This window comes from Myiozetetes cayanensis, unplaced genomic scaffold (genome assembly GCF_022539395.1).
Source record: "Myiozetetes cayanensis isolate MyiCay16 unplaced genomic scaffold, myiCay2020 scf1, whole genome shotgun sequence".
NCBI lineage: Eukaryota > Metazoa > Chordata > Aves > Passeriformes > Tyrannidae > Myiozetetes > Myiozetetes cayanensis.
This window is the reverse complement of record NW_026086604.1, coordinates 123,646,387-123,669,095: the sequence shown is the minus strand read 5'-3', so window position 1 is coordinate 123,669,095 and position 22,709 is coordinate 123,646,387. Positions and strand designations below refer to the sequence as shown.

Here is a 22,709-nt window from a genome sequence, read left to right as displayed (position 1 = left end):
TCGGAAAAGACCTCTGAGATCATATGAGTCCAACCTATGATCGAACACCACCATGTCAGCTAGAACATGGCACTAAGTGCCACATCCAGTCTTTCCTTAAACACCTCCACCACCTCCCTGCCAGCCCATTCCAATGCCTAATCACCCCTTCTGTGAAGAAATGCTTCCTAATGCCCAACCTAAACCTCCCATGATGCAGCCCAAGACTGTGTCCTCTCGTCCTGTCCTGGTTGCCTGGTAGAAGGGCGCGCTCCCCACCTGGCTACAACCAGGTTGCAGGGAGCGTTAAGGTCCTCCCTGAGCTTTCCCTTGTGCAGGGCCGCTTTCCTGCGCGCACTCCCGGCGCTGCCCGCACCGTGCCCCGCTGGGGTCACGGGCACCCGGGGGGCTCCCACCCGCCCTGACACGGCGCGGGGGGCGGCGGGGCGGGGGGAGGCCGGCGCTGAGGAGGAGGAGGAGGAGGAGGAGGAGGAGTGGGAACGAACGGAGAGGGTAAAAGCGAGGGGAGCTGGAGGGAGCGGGGCTGAGAGGGGAGCGAGCGGAGAGTTGGCGGCCGAGGGGCGGGGAGCGGAGCGGGACGAGCTGCCCGAGCTGGCCCGCCCGGGCCATGTCGCGGCGGGAGGGCGGCGGGACGGGGCTGCCCCGCCCGCTGCTGTGGCTGGCGCTGTGCGCGCTGTGCCCGCTGTACCGCGGGGCAGCCCTGCCCTCAGAGCCCGGCCCGGCCGCCTGCAGCCCCCGCTGCCGGCACGGCGGGCTCTGCCTCGGAAACGGCACCTGCCTCTGCTCCAAGGGCTACGAGGGCGAGCGCTGCCAGCACGGTACCGGGGCCCGGGGCGGGACGGCGGGGGCGGGACGCGCTGGGGTCCCTGGGGACGCGTCTGAGTGCCAGCAGGGCTGGGCACAGCTACCTGTGTTCGCTCCCTGTCGCGACAGCCTCCCTGCGAGAAAGCCCTGCGGGAAGGACTGAGGAGCTCGGGTTTGGATCTGGTGTGAGAGGTGGGTGGTTGGGTGCCGGGGAGGGCGTAAATGAGGTGCGGTGGCAGAGGAGGGTAGAGACACAGAGTTTTTGGTGAGGTGAGGCAGTGATAGCAGACTGACAGAGCACAGCCAAGAGCTGGCACGAAGAGCTCGCCTAGGTGAGTAGACCCCTCCGTGGGTCAGTAGATCGTGTTTTACCACCTGGGCATTGGGTAAAGGTTCACTTAGTGGACAGGCTTCTGCTGGCTGCCTTCTGCTGCTTTAACTGTGCATGCTTAAATGCTACCCTGGGAGTATTTAAGGAATCACAGAATCGCGGTGTGCTGTGTGGTCCAACCTCCCTACTCAAGCAGGGGCATCCTAGAGCACGTGGCACAGGATGGCATCCAGACGGTTCTTGAATGCTTTTAGAGGCCTGACGTCTTTCTAAGCTTCAGCAACACTGAACTGATATTTCTAGGTGTGATTAGTCAGAACAGTACTAACAAAAAGATCAAGAAAGTGAGTTGAAGGGAGGTTATGTTCTGGATTTTTTTTTTTTTTATTTAGAATATGTTGTGCTTTTAAAGCTACTGGAGTTTACTTCCTAGATGTTACCTGACCCACAGAATCACTTATACATCCCATTTCCATGGTAGGAGGTGTAAAGCTAAGGTGAACTGAGATCTGTGCCTGTTGGTTTCCAAGAGGAGACAAAGTACTTTTGAAAATGTCACCCAGTATGCAAAAACAAACATCGTGAAGAAGAGTTTTAGTTTAAACCCTATTTAATGTAACGTCTTATTTATAAATCCTTTCTTTTAAAGTTTAACTGCAGAGCTTGTGGGTATTAATTGCTAAAAAGTCACTCAATGTCAGGAGTTCCTTTGCTTCACATGCTATCCGTATGTGAAGAGGTGATATAATTTGTACAATATTTGTTCTAATTTTCAATGTCCTTCATTTAAAATGTGATTTTTTTTTTTAACTCTGAGATAACATGCTGAAAATTTCATTCAATGCTGTAATCGTTCATGGAGTGTTGTTTCATTTGGAGGCTATGGCTAGCAGGTGGTGACAAATGATGGGTAGCCAATGTGTTGTGTAGTGGAGATTAAAAACTATGGTGTATGAACTGTTCCAGACAACTCTTGGATCCTAGATATTTTTGGGTTTTGGGGAGAGGTGAAAGATTGTTGGAGATGGAGATCTATTTTTGAACTAGACAGGTGAACTGTCTGGAATTGTTAAGGGAATCACTGAATCCTTGTTCTCATAAGGTCATCAGTGTAGAAAAAAAATGGATAAATGAAGGTTCATCCCTTGTTCTGTCAAGAAAGCTGAACTGAAAACTGTGAAATGACACAGAAATAGATTTTTTCTTAGATTGAGAACTCTTGTATGGCATTTCCAATTAACTGAGAGCATTTGGTAGAACAGTTAAGGAGAGAACTGAGAACTGGATGGTTCTTTCATACATGTCTCTGTTCTTTATTTGCCTGCAAATACTCATTCTGCAGGTACTAATGTGAAAAATATTCTTCAGTCGGGTTGCTTCAGAGTGCTGTATGAGAACAAAATCAGTGTGGTGTTACTCACTGCTCATCTGTTGCCTTTTCTTCCCTCTGTTTCAGACTTTTCACCCATCCAGTCAAAGGATAAAGCAATGTGATGTAGAGAACTGCAGTTAACTCAGATGACACTCTCAGAAACACTTGGGTTTCTCAAATCTGTGTGTAAATAAACAAATGTTTTCTCAGACACCAGAGCTGATTCAGTAATGATTATGAGTAGCAAGGAGGTCTGTGTGAGAGATAATTTATTTGCAACCTGACTGGACTTATCCAGAATTTTGCAAAATCAGAATGTTTATTTGCATCTTATCCAATCTGTCCAAGCTGTCAGCAGTGAAAAAGTTGCAGGATCTGTGATGATCATAGGTGCTTTTCTCACAATAGATAATTACAATTATGAGAAAAGTTATGTGTATCTCAGATGGTTTCTAAACTAAAAAAAAAGCAGGTGGGGGAGAAAGAAATGCTGACTTACTTCTGGAGACTTTTTAAAGAAGAGGTGTAAGGAATTGAGCATGTAGTTTTTTTGGAGAGGTACACGCAACTCAGGTATGTAGGAATCCAGTAAAGAGGAAAAAGTTGGATACTTCATCTTAAGAATCAGAAGATGCCACTGAAATTGTAGCATTTTTTATTAAATCATTTCTTCTTATGACCTGTTTTCTCACTTGTCATTTCTTGACTTCAGTTTTCAAAAGCTTTTTTGGCAGTCCAGCTGTGTTCCTTCATTCCTTTTTAATATGGATCTTTCTGGTGCCTGTTCTGCCTAGGATCCAAAACATTCCTTAGCTCTGAGTGTTTAAAAGCTTAATAGGGTGGAGTGTTCTTTGTGCGGGGAAGTTATTTCACCTGATCAACAATGTAAGATGACATGGCAAATGTATCTTAGGAAATACGAAGACAACTTATGCAAATATACTAATGTGTAAATTTCTTATGTATTTAAGTAATAACTTTAGTAGTCTTCATCAATATTTATCCAAACTTTCTTTATTGTCTGTCTTACAGCTACATGTTATCCAAAATGTAAAAACAGTGGAGAGTGCCTCCGACCTGGAAAATGCAGATGTCCACCTGGGTATGGAGGTAGATACTGTCATAAAGGTGAGTAAGAGCTAAAAAAGTGGTAGCTTTGAAAGACAAGGAGTTTGAAAACAGACTAAATTAATTTGCGACTCCTCAAGTCCTGTATCTAATACACTTCAAAATAATGACCTTAATTCTGTAAACCTCTGACCCTACTGTCAAGACATGCATGGCCTAGAGGATCTGCATGCTTGCAGGAGGATGGGATGGAGTACATCTACTGAAATGTGTTGGGAGAATCTGAGCAGTATTTTTCACTTGGAAAATACCGCGTTTATGTGTTACATAAATATTCTATTTAGCTCTATAACAGATTCTTTCTAAATAATTTAGTGAGATGACTTGTATAGATCCATATTTCTGCATTAAGTAGTTGAAACCTTTGTGTAGTATCTACAAGACTGGTAATATTGAGAGCAAGCCACTAAAGATACGTGTGTCAATGTATTGTTGAGAGGTAATAGGAGATGACAGAGATGAGGAGTAGCAAAGACCAATTTTTATGGTTTTGTGAAGCCTATTTAATATATGCATGGTTTGGAAAAGGCAATCCAAGAAAACATTGTTATGTTGTTATGAACTGATCAGAATACTGATAACTCAAGTTCTGGGAGTAAAGGGGAAGCAAACTTGAAATAGTTTTAGGGAAAAATTATGTAGTAGGCAAGATATCTCCAGAAAGGGAAGGAAAAAGGAAGTGTTTCTTTCCTTTCAGAAGAAAAGCCTCAATGTGGCAGCTAAAAATTTTTAGAAAATTTTTTTGAAAGGACACTGGTAAATTAGTTGGACAGTAGTTAGTGTGCTGAGGACTTAATAAACATTCTATCTCACTGTGGTCATAGCAGCTAGCAACACCTCACAGGGTTCTCGGTTTATGCTTGATGTTTATTTTGAGGGCATTTTCTTTATGTCCTTCAAATGTGTAATAACTACCAAGAGTTTACTTGGAATGTAACCTAATGGGTACTCAGGGAAGGAACTCAACTAGCTTCTGCAGCTTTCTGCCTTGTAGTTGATGGTTGTTGGGGCTTGGTGGGGTTTTTCTGTTTATTTCTTTCATAAAGCTATATTTGATATTTTATGAAGGAAGTGTGAGCTGAGTACCTAACATGGTCACATCTGTCTAAGTCTGCAGAAGCTTAAACTATAGCTCTGGGATGTTAACTAGACTGAATAGGAATTCAGCTGCCAGTGATAATAATTTCATATCAAAATTGTTAACATTATAGAGGAATAGAAAAGATGAGAATGTATCTTCTGGTGAAGATCTGTATAACACAGTGCTGTTACATAATGCATTGGGAAAGAACTATGCAGTTTGAGTAGACATAACAGTGTTGACAGAAATGAGGCAAACTGGAGCATGGTCAGCTTAATTTTCGAGCAAAAGAATTTTCAACTTTTTTTTTTAATGTCTCAAAAGCCAACTGAAAGTGTAGCTTTGTGGAATCTTGACAGGGACCCCCCAAGAAAGGGGAACTTGATATTCTCGCAAGAGTCTAAATCAGAAATAAGGTGAGTGGTACTACTTAAACAGAAAAAGCAGAGTGAGGATTCAGTTTATGCTGATACTACAACCTGGACTTGGATTTGTATCTGAGTAAAAGTCTTTCTTGTATTTGCTTATAACGCCAAAGTCGCAGGTTTGATCCCTGTAAGGGCCATTCACTTAAGAGTTGGACTCAGCGATCCTTGTTGGTCCCTTCCAACTCAAAATATTCTGTGATTCTGTTATCATGTTATCCCTGTAAGGCAAAGGTGAGGCTTGTGTTCACCTTGTACAAACTTGTGGTGAGGACAATGTGCTATTACAGAATCGCACAGAATCACAGAATGGGTGAGGTTGGAAGGGACCTCTGGAGGTCATAATTTCCAACCTCTCTGCTCAAGCAAGGCTACCTACAGCCAGTTGCCAAGGGCCATGTCGAGATGGCTTTTGAATATCTCCAAGGATGGAGACTCCACAACTTCCCAGGGCAATCTCTACCAGAACTTGGTTACCCTTTCTGTGAAGCCTTGCTGGCTATTCCTGATGATTTACCTTTCCTTAATGTGCCTGGAAATGGTTTCCAGGGTCAGTTCTTGTATTACCTTACCAGGGATTGAGGTGAGGCAGATCAGCCTGCAGTTCCCTGGGTCCTCCTTACCCTTCTGGAAGATTGGAGTGATATTTGCTTTCATCCAGTCTTCAGGCACTTTTCCTAGTTACCAAAATCGATCAAACACAATCAATATTAAATACATTAACATATATAATGTGACAAAGAAATATGCAAACAAGCTTGAAGAGATTTTCCAGCTGTTCTGGAGTTGACTTGCTTGTCCTTGCATGTTCAGTATTTGTGCCAAAAATCTATTAGCTCAAAACTTGTGGTAGAACAGAGATTTGGCCTTTTTGTTTTCGTACAAATTATCAAGCAGACATCCCATTTGTCCATCTTTATAATGAAGGATAGTTGTTCCTCTTCAGTGCAGTGAAGGTGGTGTATAATTTACATTCATGCTTGTGAAAGGAAGCATTTGATTGTACAGAAGAGTGATTGTGCCACTTTTCAAAGGTGTTGCTCACCACAGTTGATACCAATCATATGTCTGGCATAAATAACGCTTCATTAGTGAAACCTGCAGGGCTTTGATGTGTGGAACAGTTCTGGAATGAGGAGGCTAGCTTAGATATTTGGCCTTTAGGAAGGCACTGCTTAGGTTCATTTGTCAAAGTGATATCCATTTCTCTTCTTCCTCTTGTTACATGTAGGTCCTGTCAGGTAAGGAAATATGTACATCCTTGACCACATGTTATTGGCTTACCAGCTGTGATTTGGCAAGTTTGATATGAATATGCATGTTAGTAGTTCCTGTGGTGTAGCTGATGAACAGTGGTGTAGCTGGTGAGCAGTTGGCTCACAGCTGGGGAGGGGAGGAGCTGTGCCACAGCAATAATACTCTCAGGCTAAATGCTCAATAAGCTTTTAAGCATATGCCTAATTTTAACTGCTTTCTGAGGTGACATTTGCAGTTGTGATTCTGTCATCCTCACTCATCCCTTAGAGAACTGTGCCTTGCTCTGAAAAGTCATTGCGGATGTGATAAAACAAGTAGTTGATGCTAGACCACCTGTTTAAAGATAATTGTTTGAAGTCCTGTGCTGCTTCTGAAATGCATGGCATATGCTGTCTTCTGCAGTAAGCTGTGAAGGAGGATGTCAGAATGGTGGGGAATGTGTCTCTGTCAGTGGAGTTGTGAAGTGCCTTTGTGCTTCTGGCTGGACGGGATCAAGATGCCAAGAAGGTGGGTATCTGCATTCATGAAAATGTCTATATTGATTAAAAATAGAACTGCAGTAACAAAACCATTTTAAAAGTATTAAGAGACTAATAACTATGGAAATGTCATTGCACTACTACAGAAATGAGTGACATACATTAATGGTGTATACCAGATAAAATCATGTGAAATTACTTTTGTCAGGTGTACATCTGTTAAGATTTAAACCAAAAATCATAGCACAATAAGTAAGTACTTTTTTTCCCCATTTTCATAGTCCTGGAAGTGCCTTTGGAGTTATACCAGCTGAGTATCTGGCCTGGCAGAAAATGTGTTTTGCTATTTTGATTTGTATCATCCTGAATCTTTCATTCTGTCAGGATTCTTTTATATCAGTTTTGCAAATCCTGCTGACTTATCCATTCTTTTTCTTCTAGCAATTTGTCCTCAAGGTTGTCGGAATAATGGAGCTTGTGTGGCTCCTGGGATTTGTAGCTGTCCAGCTGGATGGGTCGGTGGAGCATGTCACTTAGGTAAATGACTTCTGACATTTCTCATTTATCCTTTCCTCTGCTTGTTTGATTTACCAATATAGTGTTCAAATCCTCAGTGCCTAACAAAGCTTCTAGGGAAGTATCTTAGAATAGTAACTGAGAGCTGCTTCTGCATACTGGGGCTCTTACAAGTATGCATAAGGAGTAGACAGTTTTTTAATTTGGTCAAAACCAGAATTTTTCCACTTTGACCGAGATTCAGATTTTGGTTGTCACCAAATAAATTACATTGTATGTCTTGTCAGTATTTCTGAAATATTTTTTATAAACCGAGACCCTACAATAAAGAACTGAAAATGGCCATTACAGAAATATTATTGCTACTGGTGTGGGTTAGAAACTTCATTAAATTTTATGGACATATAAAACTGAAACTTGATTCTGACTTTGAGGGTAAGTTGGCAGAATCAATTCCAGGTGCTCTTAGAATTCTGAGTAAGAGAAAACTACCTGTAGTCAGTATTAGTACTGACACTCTTGCTGAGCAAACACTGGTATTTTTACAAATTTTGATTCACAAAAGCAAATTAGTAGAAAGTCTTTAATCTACCCTTCTTGGGCCTTGTACGCTTGTAGCAGCACTGCCCTGATGTTAAAAGCTTTTAAACTGGATATCGTGGGTGTAAGGTCTCTGGATTAAGTCCTCTGCATTTGAATTTTTTGTGTGGCTGTAGGAATCTAAATCAGCTAGTGTTAGTTCTTCTGCAATTAATATGTTCAAGTAAACATTAACAAATAATACTTTGACCATGCAAATCTTTATCCTTTGTATTTGTCAGCATCTTAAGATAGAGGGTGATATTAAAAGCCAGCTGTGGGAGATGCAAAGAACTTGCAAAATGCTTAGCTCCATTCCCTGCAGCTGCAATAGTGGTAGAAGTGATCAAGTTCTTCATGTCAAAATCACTGTTCCTAAACTAAGTAGATCTGCATCAAGTTTGACTTTTGTTGGTGCAGATGCTCATAAGCAAATTGCAGCCCCTGGCTTGTTAACTGAACTGTGTGTAGCTAGGGGACAGCTGAAGCTGAGCCCTTCTCTGCCCTTCCTGTGGTGGAACAGAAAGTGATGCCTGTTTTTTCTCATGGATGTGGATCCAAGAACTCACTTAAATTTTCAGCAGGAATTTTTATGGTTCTCTCACTTTCATGGAAGCATCCATCTCAAAAACAACCTGTACCTTAAAGAACAGAAATTATAGTATTTTAAAAGGGAAATGGAGCATGAATAAGACTAGACATACTGTGCCCGTATTCCAGTGAAGGCCACAATGCCATAAATTGAGAGGCATTGCTTTTCAGTTCTTCCATTATGCTGTTATTTATACTGTGCCCGTGCAGTCACCAGGGAACAATTCTGCTACCACAGTGAGAAGAAAAAAAGTGATCCTGTATTGTGCTGAAGACATACTGTGTATCTGGTGTCTCATTTCAGCTGTATGTAAACTACCCTGTCAACACGGAGGGAAGTGCATAGCTCCAAACGTGTGCAGATGTCGACTGCCATACTCTGGTCTGCAGTGCATGAAGAAAAGGAAGGAATGAAGCAACTTCAGCAAAGATAAATGCTTTTCTATATGAAAGTATTGCTGATTGTAACTAAGTTGTTCTAAGTATTCAACTGTGTGTAGTGTATGGTACCTTTTCTTCTGTTCTCATTTTTTTCTTAATAAGCAGAAGTGTTATGTCTTGGTTGATACAGCTGACCTTGAAATAAAATTTGTTCTTCAAATCAAGTACTTCAGAGTAGGTCTCTTCTCTACTTTTTTATTTTTTCCCCCTTTGATTAGAATTATTGTGTTCTATTATTTACGTGTGTTTTAAAAAGCATATGAAACAAAAAGCCCTCAGATCAGCAGAAGTGGATGTTAGTTCAATGATAATTTCACTTCAATGAGATTAAACAGTTGCAAGAGGAAATTTGCAGTTTGCATCTTTTTGGAACATTACCAGTCTGCAAAGCATCTTATTTAAATCCTGGTTATCACTTTATGTCTGCTTCCTGCCCCTCCCCCCCAGTCAGATCTGGATCTTGATCAGTTAAGCAGTATTTAGAAAAAACCCTACACCAATACCAAAGAAACACAATACTCATTCAAACAATTCTGCTGTTACTTTCTAAAAGCTTAATCCATACTGATACTCTAAAAGAGTCCTTATCTTGACCGCTTCTACAGTCATATTATTTGATCATCTCTCAACTTCCAATTATTTCTTCTCCTTAACCCAGTGAGATAGGGAAATGTGTTTTTCTTCTGGAGACACTGACAATTCTTTTCCATTCAAGACTGTGTTGTTATAGGAGCAGTACATCAGGAGGCTACGGACTGGCAGGGAGGAAAAACTGTGCCTATCACAAATCACCTGCATGGAACATGTTGAGGCCTCCCTTCTGGAGGTATTCCCATGTGGCCTTATTTAGATTTTGCAGCCTTTTGATCAGGCTGCATATTGGACTGAGACTCATATGTCCATTGTTCCATGTCTCATTTGTGCTGTTGCTTGAATGCTGCAGTTGAGGAAGGTTTTGCCCAAACCTGTGAGTTGAATCAGTCAACTTTCTGAATGGTGCTCAGATCAATTATTTTTTTGAGATAGATTGGTTTTCATTGTCTTCTAGGTGAAACTGGAATTTTTGGTTGGAGAATTTTAGCTATGCATTACTTTAGTCCGTTTGTTGGAATAACATTTTAACTTATGTGTAAACTCCCTCACCAAAACATGCAGTAGATCTCGTGGGCAGAGTGACTTATTATGGGCATGTTTCTCCGGGGATTACAAGCCACTGAGTAAAAAGGCAAGGGTAATAGGGTCTTCTCAGTTACCAGCCTTCCCTAAAAGAATGCAGGGAGCAAATGAAAGGCAAGGGTGTAGTTCATGAGACTCCTGATTTCTTGTTGTGAGCAATTGCTGTGTGGCACAGTCGAGCTTTCCTCTGCCCTTGCTTTGGAGGCTGTTGCATTTCTTTCAGACAAAACATGCTACAGGCATGTTGTGCAGGATTTGTTCCCAGAGACAGAGGACCACATAAGAGGAGTGCATGGTTTTTATGCTGCTTTTACTGTGATACACTGGCTATTTCACACCTACTAGTAAAAAAAAGTGATTTTCATGCATGAAACAAGATGATTTCATCAGTGGTTCTGAAGTAGGCTTGATGTTGATGAAATTTAGTGTCACAGTTCATTACAATAATCATGCCATAATTCAGAAATTCAGGAGCTGAATACCTTAGGTGACATACTGGTTGCAGGGGGGGGGGGTGAAGTGGAAAAAATTACTTACATCAGACCAAAGATTCAGAGTAAATGAGCAGAACTATGCAAATAAAAAGTAGCATATCTCAGTATTATTCCCAAAAGACTGACTTCTGGTAGTACAGACAAAACTGACAATAATGGTGACTAGAAGCTGGAAGAGATCTTGACATTGTTAGGAGTAAAATGAGCAGTCAGTGAGATGTGTAATTGGTGTTTCTGAGCAGGCCAAAACAAATGCTGATTTAATTAATTTCTTCTTTAGAAACGACTGAAATAAGTAAGAAGTCGTTTGATAGCACACAGAAAGCAATGTCATATTTTAGAAATATTGCTTGAATGTAGCACCATCTACTGGCTACAGGGTTTTTAATGGGTTTTTCTTTGTTTATTCTGTTAAGAAGTATAATTTATTTTTAGAATTCAATTAAATTTTAAGTGAGATTAAAAGTGAAAATCAAGGTCCCCACATTATTTCCACATTCCACGTACATTTACTAAAAGAACTGTTAGTAATTCTTGTCTTTTGTTTGTTTTCCACTCGCTGGAGGATTGAATGTACAAGTTACAGAATGTGGTTTTTGGAAACTGATGTGTCTTTCTGTGGGAAGTGAGTCATGCATGCAGCTCAAAGGTCAAGAAAAACAATACAGAACATGTTAGCTCTCTTACTTGTTAGAGCTAATTGTAACTATAGTTAGTAGGATGCTCTGTTTTTCACTATAAACAACTGGAAACATTGTAGGGATATTGCACTGGTTGCATTTTTGATACTCTGTCTTTTTAGAGTGTGCATGGAAATGTGAAAAGTGTTTCTTCTTTCTAATTTAGTTGCACTCACATTTTACCATTTATATTTTCTCTTACTAATGAGTGGTTGTTACAAGAATTGATTTAAGTGGTTTATCTATAAAATATCATTTACTGACTAAACGGAGCTGTGGGCGGAAGTTGGATAAAATGACCCAACACCTTTATGTGACACCTTTATGTGACAGAAAGGTCATAAAGATCTTTAGTCATTAGTAACACTTTCTAACCTCTATGTTTGGGTTGGTATATCTACCCAGATGTTATGTTTTATGGAGAATTTAAACTTTGTAACTTCTCATTTGGACAAGTAATGGAGTCGATGTAACCAATTTGTCAAGTAGCTTCAGTTTTTATACCTATTTTACTTTTGTGCTGATTCTTCTTTATAAGTTTGCTTTTGTAAATGAAAATGTTACCTTGCTTCTCTTCACAGCTCTGAGAATATGTAATTAACTTTTGTAAAAAGAAAGAGCCTTTCTCATGGGGCCCACTTGTGGTTTTATTTTCAAATCATGGCTAACGTGGCTGGCTGTGATATCTCCTGTGATACAAGTCCTTCCTTCAGAAATCATTGATTGTACTGCATTTTAAAGATCTTTTCAAGATCAGGGACAAAAGTCAATCTGCACTTGGCCTGAAGAGCAACTGTAGTACAACCTGGTAATAAATGGATGATGTACACAGGTACCTTCCAGCACTCTGTAGTGTCTAAAGAAATCATGCAAGAAAATTCAGCGAAGATGCCAGTGTTCTGCATAGTGTGCTAAGGGTCACTGCAAGATCTTCAGTTTGGCACAAGTGGCCGTTCCTTCCGTCAGATCAGAACTGTGTCAACTCCAGTAGTGTGCAACCCTTCTCTCCCTGTCCCAAATCCCCTAAATCTTTGGGGTTTAATTTCAGATTGCAAGTTTGGAACAGTTTTGTTAACCTCAGTACCCAAGCACTCTCTGTGCTTACAGTGAATTCTGTTTCATGTTATGATGGACAATCTAGAAACAAAATAGTTTCAACTAATCACATAATTACTGGACAGTTTTGAAGTAGCTGTCTGGCCTCTTGCGTGTACTAGTAATTTTTCTGCACCATGTGTTTGCTGGAAAATAGCACAGCTTAGTACTGAGCATTTTTAGCTACTATAGCAAAACTGTGGATATGCTTTTGTTCACACAGCTTGTGTTTGGAAAATGTAAACAAAATAATTTCTGCCTTTAGAACCATTGAAAATGAATGGGAAATACTAAAAGTTATGATAAAAAACCCCTTTATTCAGCCTGAAATCCTAGAAATGCACATATACATATTAAGTTTAGTGAACAGAGGGTTGCAGAAACTCATTAACCAAAATATTATTAGCAGTGTTCCAGGCAGATGTTCTTTCTCTTTAGCACAGTACCTCTGTAACTGGCATGTAGAACTGGGGGTGATTACAAAATGAGATTATGTGATACCGGGGTGTTTGCACTTTAAAAACATTTTCAGAACCTTTTGTATTCAAAGCATCATCCTGAGGCATCAGTTCCAAGAGCTACTCAGGTTTTGTTCATCGAGATCTTTGTGAGGTGTGAGAAAGGTTTTAAATAACAGAATAGTTCTCAGATTATCGAGCTATCAGCCACTGAGATACTTGATTGAAAGAAACTATGGAAACACTGACATTTAAAATGCAAGTGGGAAACTGAAAATATTTTTTAAATACACAAGTCAGGTACTTGGAAATCCATCAGGTATCATTCTGGAATGATGCTGAGCTCTCAAACTGCCATCTTACTTTGCAAAATTACTTAAGAGGACTATCAAAAGGTGAGGAGAAATCTAGGCACAGAGCTGCTAAAAGCTGTGATTTGGCAATCAGCATCCCAGAGTGGCAGTAAATGGCAAAATGAGCTCTTATTTTCTTCCCGCTCAGAATTAGAGCATGTAAACTAAATATTGCTCAGGAAAACAGAAAGTCATGATGTTTAATTTTGGTCTAAAATAAACAAAACAGTAAATTTTAATGGCTTAAGTAAAGGGGTGTTTGTGTCTTTTACTAGAACTCAAGTTTGTTGTGGTGGGAACTGAAATGTCTTTAACAGCTCTAGGAGAGGGTAGCAGTCTTCTGTAGGAAATTTAGGAAAAAATGGGATTTTATTTGTTCAAAAACTACCTGGCAGCTGGTAGGTGCTAACAGTTCAGAAATCCTCTAAGAAGGCCTTACAAATACTTTCTGACATGATGGGTACAGATGGCATATATACAACAAATTTCTCTGCTTATTAGTTCCCATTTTAGGATTCAGCATTGCTAAAAGCATTGTCAAATTTCTCCTAGAGACCTGGGGACAAAATTTCCTCATATTACTGAATGCTATCTCAAAGGAGGGGCCTAAAGTCTTACAGACACAGCAATAATTCAGTAGCTGGGTACTCAAATTTATAAGCGTTAAGTAAGGAAGTCAAAACAGAAGAGCTGGTATCTGGCTTGTGGCTACAAAGGCTTGTCATAGATAAAATAAGAGCTGTTCTGCATCTGGTTGACTGTTAACAAGACAGGAAGGAAGCCTCCACTGTTAGTAGCCCAACCTCAGTTCAGGTTCCCCCACCTTCCTCCCTACTGACTTGTCATTATACCAAGAATGATGCAAATACAAGAGAAGAAGAAAAACATAGTTCTGCTTTTTCTTCTGTCTGCAGCCAAATAACACATAATGTAAACAGTGTTTAAAAACAGAAGGTACCATTCAGGAAGTGCTGCAGTGCTGCCTTCCTTGCTGGAGACACTCACTCAGCAGCTGTTAACAATCTTATCCCCACAAAGGAAATCTCGTAGTCCAGCTGACTGCATCAACAAACTGCAGAATTCTGAGTTTGCATCAGTCATCAGATCCGTAAGTCCAGTGAAGACATCAGAGGCTGTGGGGTTTGTGCATGAGGTAGCAAAAAATTATAGTAATATACGTATGCTTTAATGACTACAAGATTGTTGTTTTGAAGCTCACCAATATTTGTGACTAATACGTATCTTTAAAAATAACACTTCTGAATATTCCTTTCATTTAAATAAACTCTGTAATTGCCTTTTTTTTTCAAGTCTCATACATCCATGAAGCATTGCAATTTAATTGATACACTTCTTCAGTCCTGATGCCTTTGTACCTGGGAGAGAGAGAAAAAATAAATTAAAACCAGACTTTAATGATGCAGCCTGTGTTTATGATAAAGTTATCAATGAGTTTCTGCTTTCCTGATACACAATGTCAATGTAAGTTAAAATTGTGCCTATAGCTCTTTCGTTTCTTAAAGAAAATGTGCCATTTTGATCAATACAGCACTGTCTGACTGATCATCAATATGTATTTTCTAGATTAAAAATATGTTAGTGCTTTGCAGTCATATTTATGTAAACATTTAAATCAGAATATTCCTCTCTTTAGGTTCCATTTTGGAAACCCATATTGCAAAAAATAGCCTCTTATTGTCATATGATGTATAGTTTTATATTTTCAAAATATGTATGAGCGTTTCTCTCTTTCAATTTCTGAAACACATCTGCCCCATCTCTCAATTCTGCTGGCACCAGAAAAATGTTTATAGATTGAAATTAAAAGAAGAGAAACATTACAGATGATGCAAGAAGAGCCTACTTTTACTTTACATGTCACAATGAAGTTACTTGTAAGGAAATGTTTAATTAAACTACTTCAGTGAGTGACTGTCAGCACTCAAGCAAGGGAATCCAACAGAAAATTGTGTGACAAAATAGAGAAATTGCCATCATACCCTATAATGCAAAAAAGTAAAGCTATTTCCAAGTTACACTTGTGTATAAGGAACATTTGTATAAAACAAGGATGAACCGAGTGGCAGTGCAGTTAGTTGGGAAAAGATCAGGGCTTGACTTGATGCAAGCTAAGAAAGCCAGCAGCGGGACACTTCTCCCTGAAATGGGGCCAGATGCTGGAAGAGAGAATAGTGGTTGTGAAGAGGATAGTTACCAATCCCTGCTGCATGACAAGAGATAATCAGCTTAATTTGAAACAAAGGAAATGTACATTAGGTGTTAAGAACAATTTTTTAAATATTAAAGCCTAAAATTTACTGAAATAGCTCTTAAGAATTTCATTAGTTTTCCCTCACTGAAGACTGAAAGGGAGAAATCAAACTAAATACACATTTGGTGTATATTGTGCTGCTTCATTGGACAAGGGTGGGCTAGATAACGACTCCCAAATCACTCTATCTGTGATGACATCTTGACTCCACATGTACCTGAATTTTCTTCCCACAGAGGACTCCAGTATAACCTGGACGACAAGAGCATACGTTGGGCAACACACACTTGCCTCCAAACAGACACTTCTGGTTGCACACAGCTGAAACAAGAGATATGTGGCTTTATTCATCGAAACAGCCTGGTGGAGGAGAAGTGGCTACTATTTCTATACACTTATTCTGTTTGCTTATAGGAGCCAAGAACTCAGTATTTTCTCAGGGAAACACCCCTCAGCATAAGGAGACTTAAAGGTCATGTGGAAGCAACAAAGTTCTTATGCCCATCCCCTCCCCCTCATGCTTTGATGCAGATTTAATATGAAAACATGCCAAGGGTGTGAATGAGACTGAGCAAGGAACATGAGTAAGGTGTTTTTTAATGCATCTTACTATTTCAAGCCATTGCAATGGCCTCTCAGGGCTGGTACAGCAGTGTACAGTACTAGAGCAAGCCAGCACATACTGCCATGGTCCCAGACAGCCATCATATCCTGGAGGGCTTCAGAACGGGCAGAGGAATCTCTACTCTTTATCCTGCCTTTGACAAGATTAGGCTAAAATACAACCAAGGTACAGGACTTCAAGGCTCTGCATATGGCTGTACCGTGCAGTCTGAACTGCGCTGAAGCAAGAGGTTTCAGGTCACATCATTCTTACGTGTTTGACATTGGATTCCTTCCCACTGTGGAGGACAATGACATGTATTCAGTCCAATACACTCCCCACCATTCTTACATTCCTGAAGACAGATTGCTGCACAAACATCATCACAAAGTTTGGTTAAATTCCAAGTGGTTACTTTGACTTATGACTCAGATTTCAGGATGCCCGTGAGAGGCTGAGTGCTTTTCATACACAAGAGTCACATCACCTTCACTGAAATATCTATCTAAGATCAACAGGATATTAAAGAAGAGAGGCAACTGGAAACAAAAAGCCCTATGGCTGAGATGTTCTGCGGCATCACAGATTGCTACAAAAGCCTGAAATGTGCTAAATAGCTTTGTGTTTTCCAAATTTACCTTTCTAAACCCCATACCTTGGCGAAAGATCTTTTGTCTGTCATGCAACTGAACACACGGTGAATCAACTCATAAACATTTGATCCAAAGTTATTTTCTGTGACCCATTTTTCTGCACATTTGTCCCTGCTTATTAAACCATAATCTAACCCGCTATTATTTCCATTCATTAGGTGCCTATTTGATAATCAAATCTCTCTTCCACAGTGTCCAAGAATATCTCATCCCTGTCAATACTCGTAAGATTTTTTTCAACAAAAAAAACCCTTTCCAATAATTACAGAAAGTAATGGAGGGAAAACTGTTTTTCCTCCATGCCATTAGAGAGCTCATTGCCCACATCAGTTCCTGAGCCTTGGATGAGTACTATGACAGACACTATCACTTTAGCTGTGGGATTTCTACCACCCATCCTCATGCTGATTTTCATGCAGATTGTGCTTTTATCCACGCTGACAGATTTTCTTTATGCACCATCAGTATCTTCATTAAGGTACAACGCGACCCACAGATGTTCTAGGACATCACAGTCCTATTTCTGCCTGTCCTAAAGAGCTTGTGCTCATTGCATCTTCTATTTCAATTGCTTCACACTGTTTCCACAGTTTTTTCCATCTTTCACTGAACTTTTTCTATCTGTTTTTATTTCCTACAGCACAAATTGGATTTCTTTCACTTTATTGAACTCAGCTCCTTGCAGAAATACAGACAAGAATTAAGAAAGAAACAGATAATATTTGCTATACAAGAATTTAAAAGATATTTTGATCTCATGATTTAGCCTAAGAACTGGATGGTATTAGTTCTCCATCCTAAATTTCGCTTCCAAGCTACAGACTACTATTTTTTCAATGCATGTACATTCTTAAGTTCTTTGGCACTAACTTCCTATTACTTGTGTGGACAGAGTTACCTTAAATCATATATTACTTTTAAGGTATGGTTCTCCTGTTAACTACAAGGGACTTACGAGTGTCACATCTTCTTCCTCTCCATCCTGAAGGACAAGAGCAAATGTTTGGGCCGACACATCTTCCTCCATTCATACACCTTGGCTCACAGATGCCTTAAAATCAAAAATGTGCTGTTTAATACATTTAACTGATTACAGAATAATTTATTGGTTATTTTTGGATCCTGGAAGGATTTTAACACTGGCTTACTTTTTTCACATCTTCCACCCGTGTACCCATCAGGACAACTACAGACATTATTTCTCATGCAGTGACCACCGTTCTTACAAGGCGGGCTGCAAACAGCTAAAAGACAGAAACAGGAGGAAAAGGCTGTAGTTTGCATTTTGTTTGACTCAGTGATATACTTCTATGAAACAAGAGAGCAACATTAAGATTCTGACAGCTTGTATAGATGTTCAGCACTATCAGGCCAGTGTTGTAAAAATCATATTAATGTGGTTTGGTGCCAACATCAATAGTAAAGACAAAATCAGATAAAAAGGGGTCAAGGCTGGCAACTGTATGTGTACATGAGTAACTAGGTTACACAAAATATACAACGGAACTGGCTGAATGCTGCTCAAATGTTGAGTGGAAGACAAGACAAATTTTGAGTCTCCCTTCTCCTTAGACACTCATTGAATCAGTCATAAAATCTAAAAATTAACATAGTATCTGTTTTGCACCACTTCTCAGGTACGTGACTTGATTGCTAATTTTGTGTCTTAATGTATTCTCACATGTTGTCTCATAATGGCAGCTAAGGGGTGAGGGTAAGAAAAAATAGAAAATATTACCATTCTGACACTGGGCACCAAAGAATCCATGTGGACAGAGGCAAACATCTGGCTTAGTGCAGGAACCACCATTGAGACACACAGGATCACACCTTGCTGCAGAAACAGGTTCAGGAAGATTGGGAAGCATGACATCCAAATAAGGTATATAAAAAAATGTGTGTGTGTTGCAAGGACAGGAACTAAACACCTAAGACAACTGCAGGTAACACCACTCCCACAGAATCTTCTCCAAAATTAAAGGATCAGCATAAGACTTCCAAGAGGTGCTGGCAGCAAAACTACTACATGCAGAGACACGAGGGAGTGCTGGGGCTGTGCTGCAGTAAGCAACTGCCCATCGCTGGTCTCTGAGTCACACAGTTCCAGGTTTCAAACTATGGGAGGTCCCACGGACACTCTATCAGGAAGGTGAAACTTGTAGGAGTGTTACCTGTACTGCATGTAGGTCCGTACCACCCAGGTTTACACTGGCAGATGTCTGGAGTGAGACATTCACCACCATTTTCACAATGTCTGTTGCAAACCACTGCCATCCAGAAAGTTGGGCAGAAACAAAGGAGAAGGCAGGGGAGGAGACGGGGATGAGGGGAGAGAGAGAGATATGTTACAAATTATGCTGGATAAATTTTTCAGTTCTTTCCCAAATATCAACGCTGGAAATAACATACCACTAGCTGAAGAGGAATTGCTGAACAGATTAATCCAGTCTCAAACCCATAACAGCTAGCACTAGACAAGAAAGTAAATAAAATGTCTTTCCATGCAATTATGCATGATTTGGTTATGTTCAGTAAAAATCTAGAAAATTTCAAAAAAATTCTAAAACAAATGGAAAATGTTATACTAAGAGGCAAGTGGATCATGTTACATGATGGGTTTGAAGGACTCCAAGGAAGTTCAGTCAAATATCTTCCATCACTTCAGCAAGCGCTCATAGTGACACGAGACAAACAGGCAAAGACATTTAAGTAGTACATTCAAGTGAATGGTATATAAACAGCATGCCTAAATTTGGACTCTCTGAACAATACAAATTACCAGTATGAAATCTAGGCAAACCTTTATAGTCCATTATGTTTTCAAAGTTGTGTGCAAATATTATCTAATATTCAAAAAGCCCAAATATGGGTTCCTTCAAAGAGGCAGAGGTATTATGTCATTTGCTAGCATTAGACAGAGTGCATCAAAAATTTAAACCGTAATTTGCTTTCTTGCTCCTGAAGAACAGAAGCAAATGTTCCGTATTTTTCCCTTATACTTCTTTTGCTTACTTGTATCACATCTTGGTCCCACAAAACCATATGGGCAGGTGCAGAGATTTCTGGCCAAACACGTGCCTCCATTTTGGCAGGGTGGTTTACAATGTGCTGCAGATACAGAATTATGTTGTTCAAGAAATCAGCTCCACAAAGATGCACGGATTGGTCATGCTTTATAAAAAGGGAAATGTTAATAACTGGTGGTGAGCAAAGAACTGGAAATAAAATAAGGAGACATATGCTATGCCTTTTGACAAGAATAACAAGAAGAATTTCATTCCAACAATACACAAAGTCCCAGCAGTGGTGGCCACCCTGAAAAAAGAAACCTGACACAATTTCCAGAGAGTACTTCCCATTCTTCAGGACTGTGTAGCTTAGAGGCAATTACATTCACTGGTGAAGTCCTCTACTTGCTGTGAAAGCTAAATTTAGGAATATCCAATCACAAGTAATGTTTACAGTGTATATCAAGAAAATTAGGATATACAGTAATGTGTTACTTAAGAGTTCTGTTAAAGTAAAAGTAAAATGAGCATACCTCTTTGCTGTCAGAATGAACAGTCATGGAAGATATTCACAGCATCCTTTGGGTATTTATGCATTCAAAAGCAAAAAATACTCTATTTACCTTCCTCACAAGTGGAGCCACTGAATCCTGGTAGACATTCACAGACATTTGGCTTAATGCACTTCCCACCGTTTTTGCAATCAGGTCTGCACAGGGCTGTGCAAAAAAATCAATATCACTCTCCAAATCATTAATTTGTGCATAGGAGTTACCATAGGCAAAATCAAAATGCCATACTCACTGGTCTGACAGTTATAACCAGCATAACCAGGCTTGCATTTACAAATATTGGGTGCCACACACTCCATATTTTTGCCACATGTTTGTCTACATCTTGCTGAAAGGCAATGAAGAAAACAAAGAAAGGAATAAGGAAAATAAAAGTGGCATTTCACACAACTGTGTTTTACCTAGCGTAATACACAGATCACAGTGAATCCATTATGTCACTGCCTATAAATGGGAGTCTAATACACATCAGAAAAATATTTTTAAGTGCATCCATACAATGAAAAGCCTGTAGGCTATGCCAATATTAATAATGAAATTGAGAAAATTCAATACACCATGCTTTTCATTGATTATACAGTAACAATGTACTTTCAAGTTACAAAGACATCTCAAGATCCTTTTCTTCAAGGCGTTTAAGTTCAGTCATTTGTAATACCTCTGCAAGTGAAGCCATCTCCATAATAACCGTAAGGACAATGACCACACTTGATGCTTCCATCCTGATTTGGCTCACAGCGTACACCAGGAAAACAGGGTAAATCAGTACAGCTTATTGCTTTAGGAATCACTGCTTCACTTAATTCTTCAGGAAACATTTTTGGTGGGACAGTGACTTCAACAAGGGTAAAAGGTAAATTACTTGCTTTATGCTTGGCTAACAGGTGTAGAACTCTCTGAGCACTGCCACCTCTGAATGCTTTGCTTGGCAAAGAAAGTCCTTTGCTTATATTTGCTCTGCTGCTAGAAGTCTTCCTGCTACTCTCAAAATAGCTGTAGTCCTCAACTTGTGCCCTTGTTTTCTTCTCAGATGATACAGCATGGCTCCCTGAAGATGCAGTCATCACAGTATGTACTGAAGAACTCACTTCCATGTCAGCAAGGTGACCACTGATGAGAGCGTGAGCAATGTTTCCAGTAATAGCAGGTTGTAAAGAAGCACTTCTCTGAGAATCAAGTGACTTCCAGGCAGTGATTGTTTTTACTGTGGAGGCTGGTGGTGTGCTGCTACTGAACATTTCTGTAGAAATAAATCTCTTTGGGACATCTGTAGAACTGGGATTATAGCTTGAGATGCTTAAAACCTTCTCAAAGGACGATTGTTGAAACCCTGCAGCATGTTAGAAAGAAAGGTGGGGAAATTATGTGAACACTGACAGACTCTTTTCCTTCTGAGGGTGGGGCATGCTTTCTGAACAGATAAACATACAGCCCATTCATTCTGTGATTCAGGAAGTCCCTCCATGTGCTACATCAGAATGTAAACATGCAGTAGAACCTAACTGGTAGAATTAGAGAAGATCAAGGTATTCTTTTATGTCCTTTCTCACCCTCACCTGTGGCCTTTTCTTGGCTGGAAGATAAGGAGAAATCACCATATATATGAGTCAGACAGCAGAGATTTTCCCACATCACGTCAATAAAGAGATTTACTGTTAGAGCAGATTACCAGCTCCATATATGACTTCCAGCCAGGTAACTGAAAGGATTTAAAGAAAAGATACTGCATATGGTTCATCGGTGTGTCTAAATGCTAGTAGTAAGCTGGGAGTCCAGAAGCAAAGATTTAAGTGCAAGTATATAGGTGATTTTACTTACTGATGCACCATGGACAATATTCTTGGTGAATAATCCACCACCTTATTGCAAAAGTATTACCATCTTTTACTTCTCAAACTTTTTAAGCAACTTTCTTAAAGTTTCTGCATGGGTTTTATTAGTGCGTTTTGCCTGTGTTTTCTAAACAATAGAGACTGACTCAGCCTCCTCATTGAAAGGAGTGCAAAATGAATGAAAAGTTCTTCATATTCTGCCCCAGTCGGTGGAAAGGAGTAAGGCACTGTAATCCGAGACTGGTAGAATGCCATATGTGGTCTTTTAGCATTGTGGGGCAGAGAAAGAATGAACCCCTCCACCAATTTATAACAGTACTAGAAAATGGTCCACAAAAGGTTAAACTTTACTGAATTGTATTAGAGTGCTGTCTAGCATTGCTGAAAAGCAAACTATTTTGCAGTTGATGAAGAGTTATCCAGCACTGGCAGTGGAGTGAGAGAGTATCTTCCTTCTCCCTCAGCAACAATTCAGAGACAAAGGGAAAAGACACATGAGAATTTCCTG

The 22,709-nt window shown here is 39.9% G+C and overlaps 2 protein-coding genes across 2 annotated transcripts in view; one reads left to right on the top strand and one right to left on the bottom strand.

The window, feature by feature from the left end:
• Positions 1 to 570: 570 nt before the first annotated feature.
• On the top strand, positions 571 to 9,135 carry LOC126649029 (von Willebrand factor D and EGF domain-containing protein-like). Its single transcript, XM_050332851.1, has 5 exons — positions 571 to 818; positions 3,540 to 3,635; positions 6,801 to 6,905; positions 7,319 to 7,414; positions 8,868 to 9,135. The coding sequence occupies exons 1-5, from the start codon at positions 608 to 610 to the stop codon at positions 8,975 to 8,977; spliced, it is 618 nt and encodes a 205-aa protein (XP_050188808.1). The 5' UTR covers positions 571 to 607; the 3' UTR covers positions 8,978 to 9,135.
• Positions 9,136 to 12,765: 3,630 nt separating this feature from the next.
• The window catches only part of VWDE (von Willebrand factor D and EGF domains), a 32,912-nt gene continuing 22,968 nt past the window's right edge, over positions 12,766 to 22,709 (bottom strand). Inside the window, exons 20-30 of the mRNA XM_050332876.1 lie at positions 21,028 to 21,699; positions 20,602 to 20,697; positions 20,421 to 20,516; positions 19,802 to 19,897; positions 18,961 to 19,056; positions 18,528 to 18,623; positions 17,938 to 18,033; positions 17,745 to 17,840; positions 16,410 to 16,505; positions 15,750 to 15,853; positions 12,766 to 14,636 (exon numbers count right to left, since the gene is read on the bottom strand). Coding sequence (XP_050188833.1) covers positions 14,616 to 14,636; positions 15,750 to 15,853; positions 16,410 to 16,505; positions 17,745 to 17,840; positions 17,938 to 18,033; positions 18,528 to 18,623; positions 18,961 to 19,056; positions 19,802 to 19,897; positions 20,421 to 20,516; positions 20,602 to 20,697; positions 21,028 to 21,699 — 1,565 coding nt within the window. The 3' untranslated portion in view covers positions 12,766 to 14,615. The remainder of the gene's footprint in view (positions 14,637 to 15,749; positions 15,854 to 16,409; positions 16,506 to 17,744; positions 17,841 to 17,937; positions 18,034 to 18,527; positions 18,624 to 18,960; positions 19,057 to 19,801; positions 19,898 to 20,420; positions 20,517 to 20,601; positions 20,698 to 21,027; positions 21,700 to 22,709) is intronic.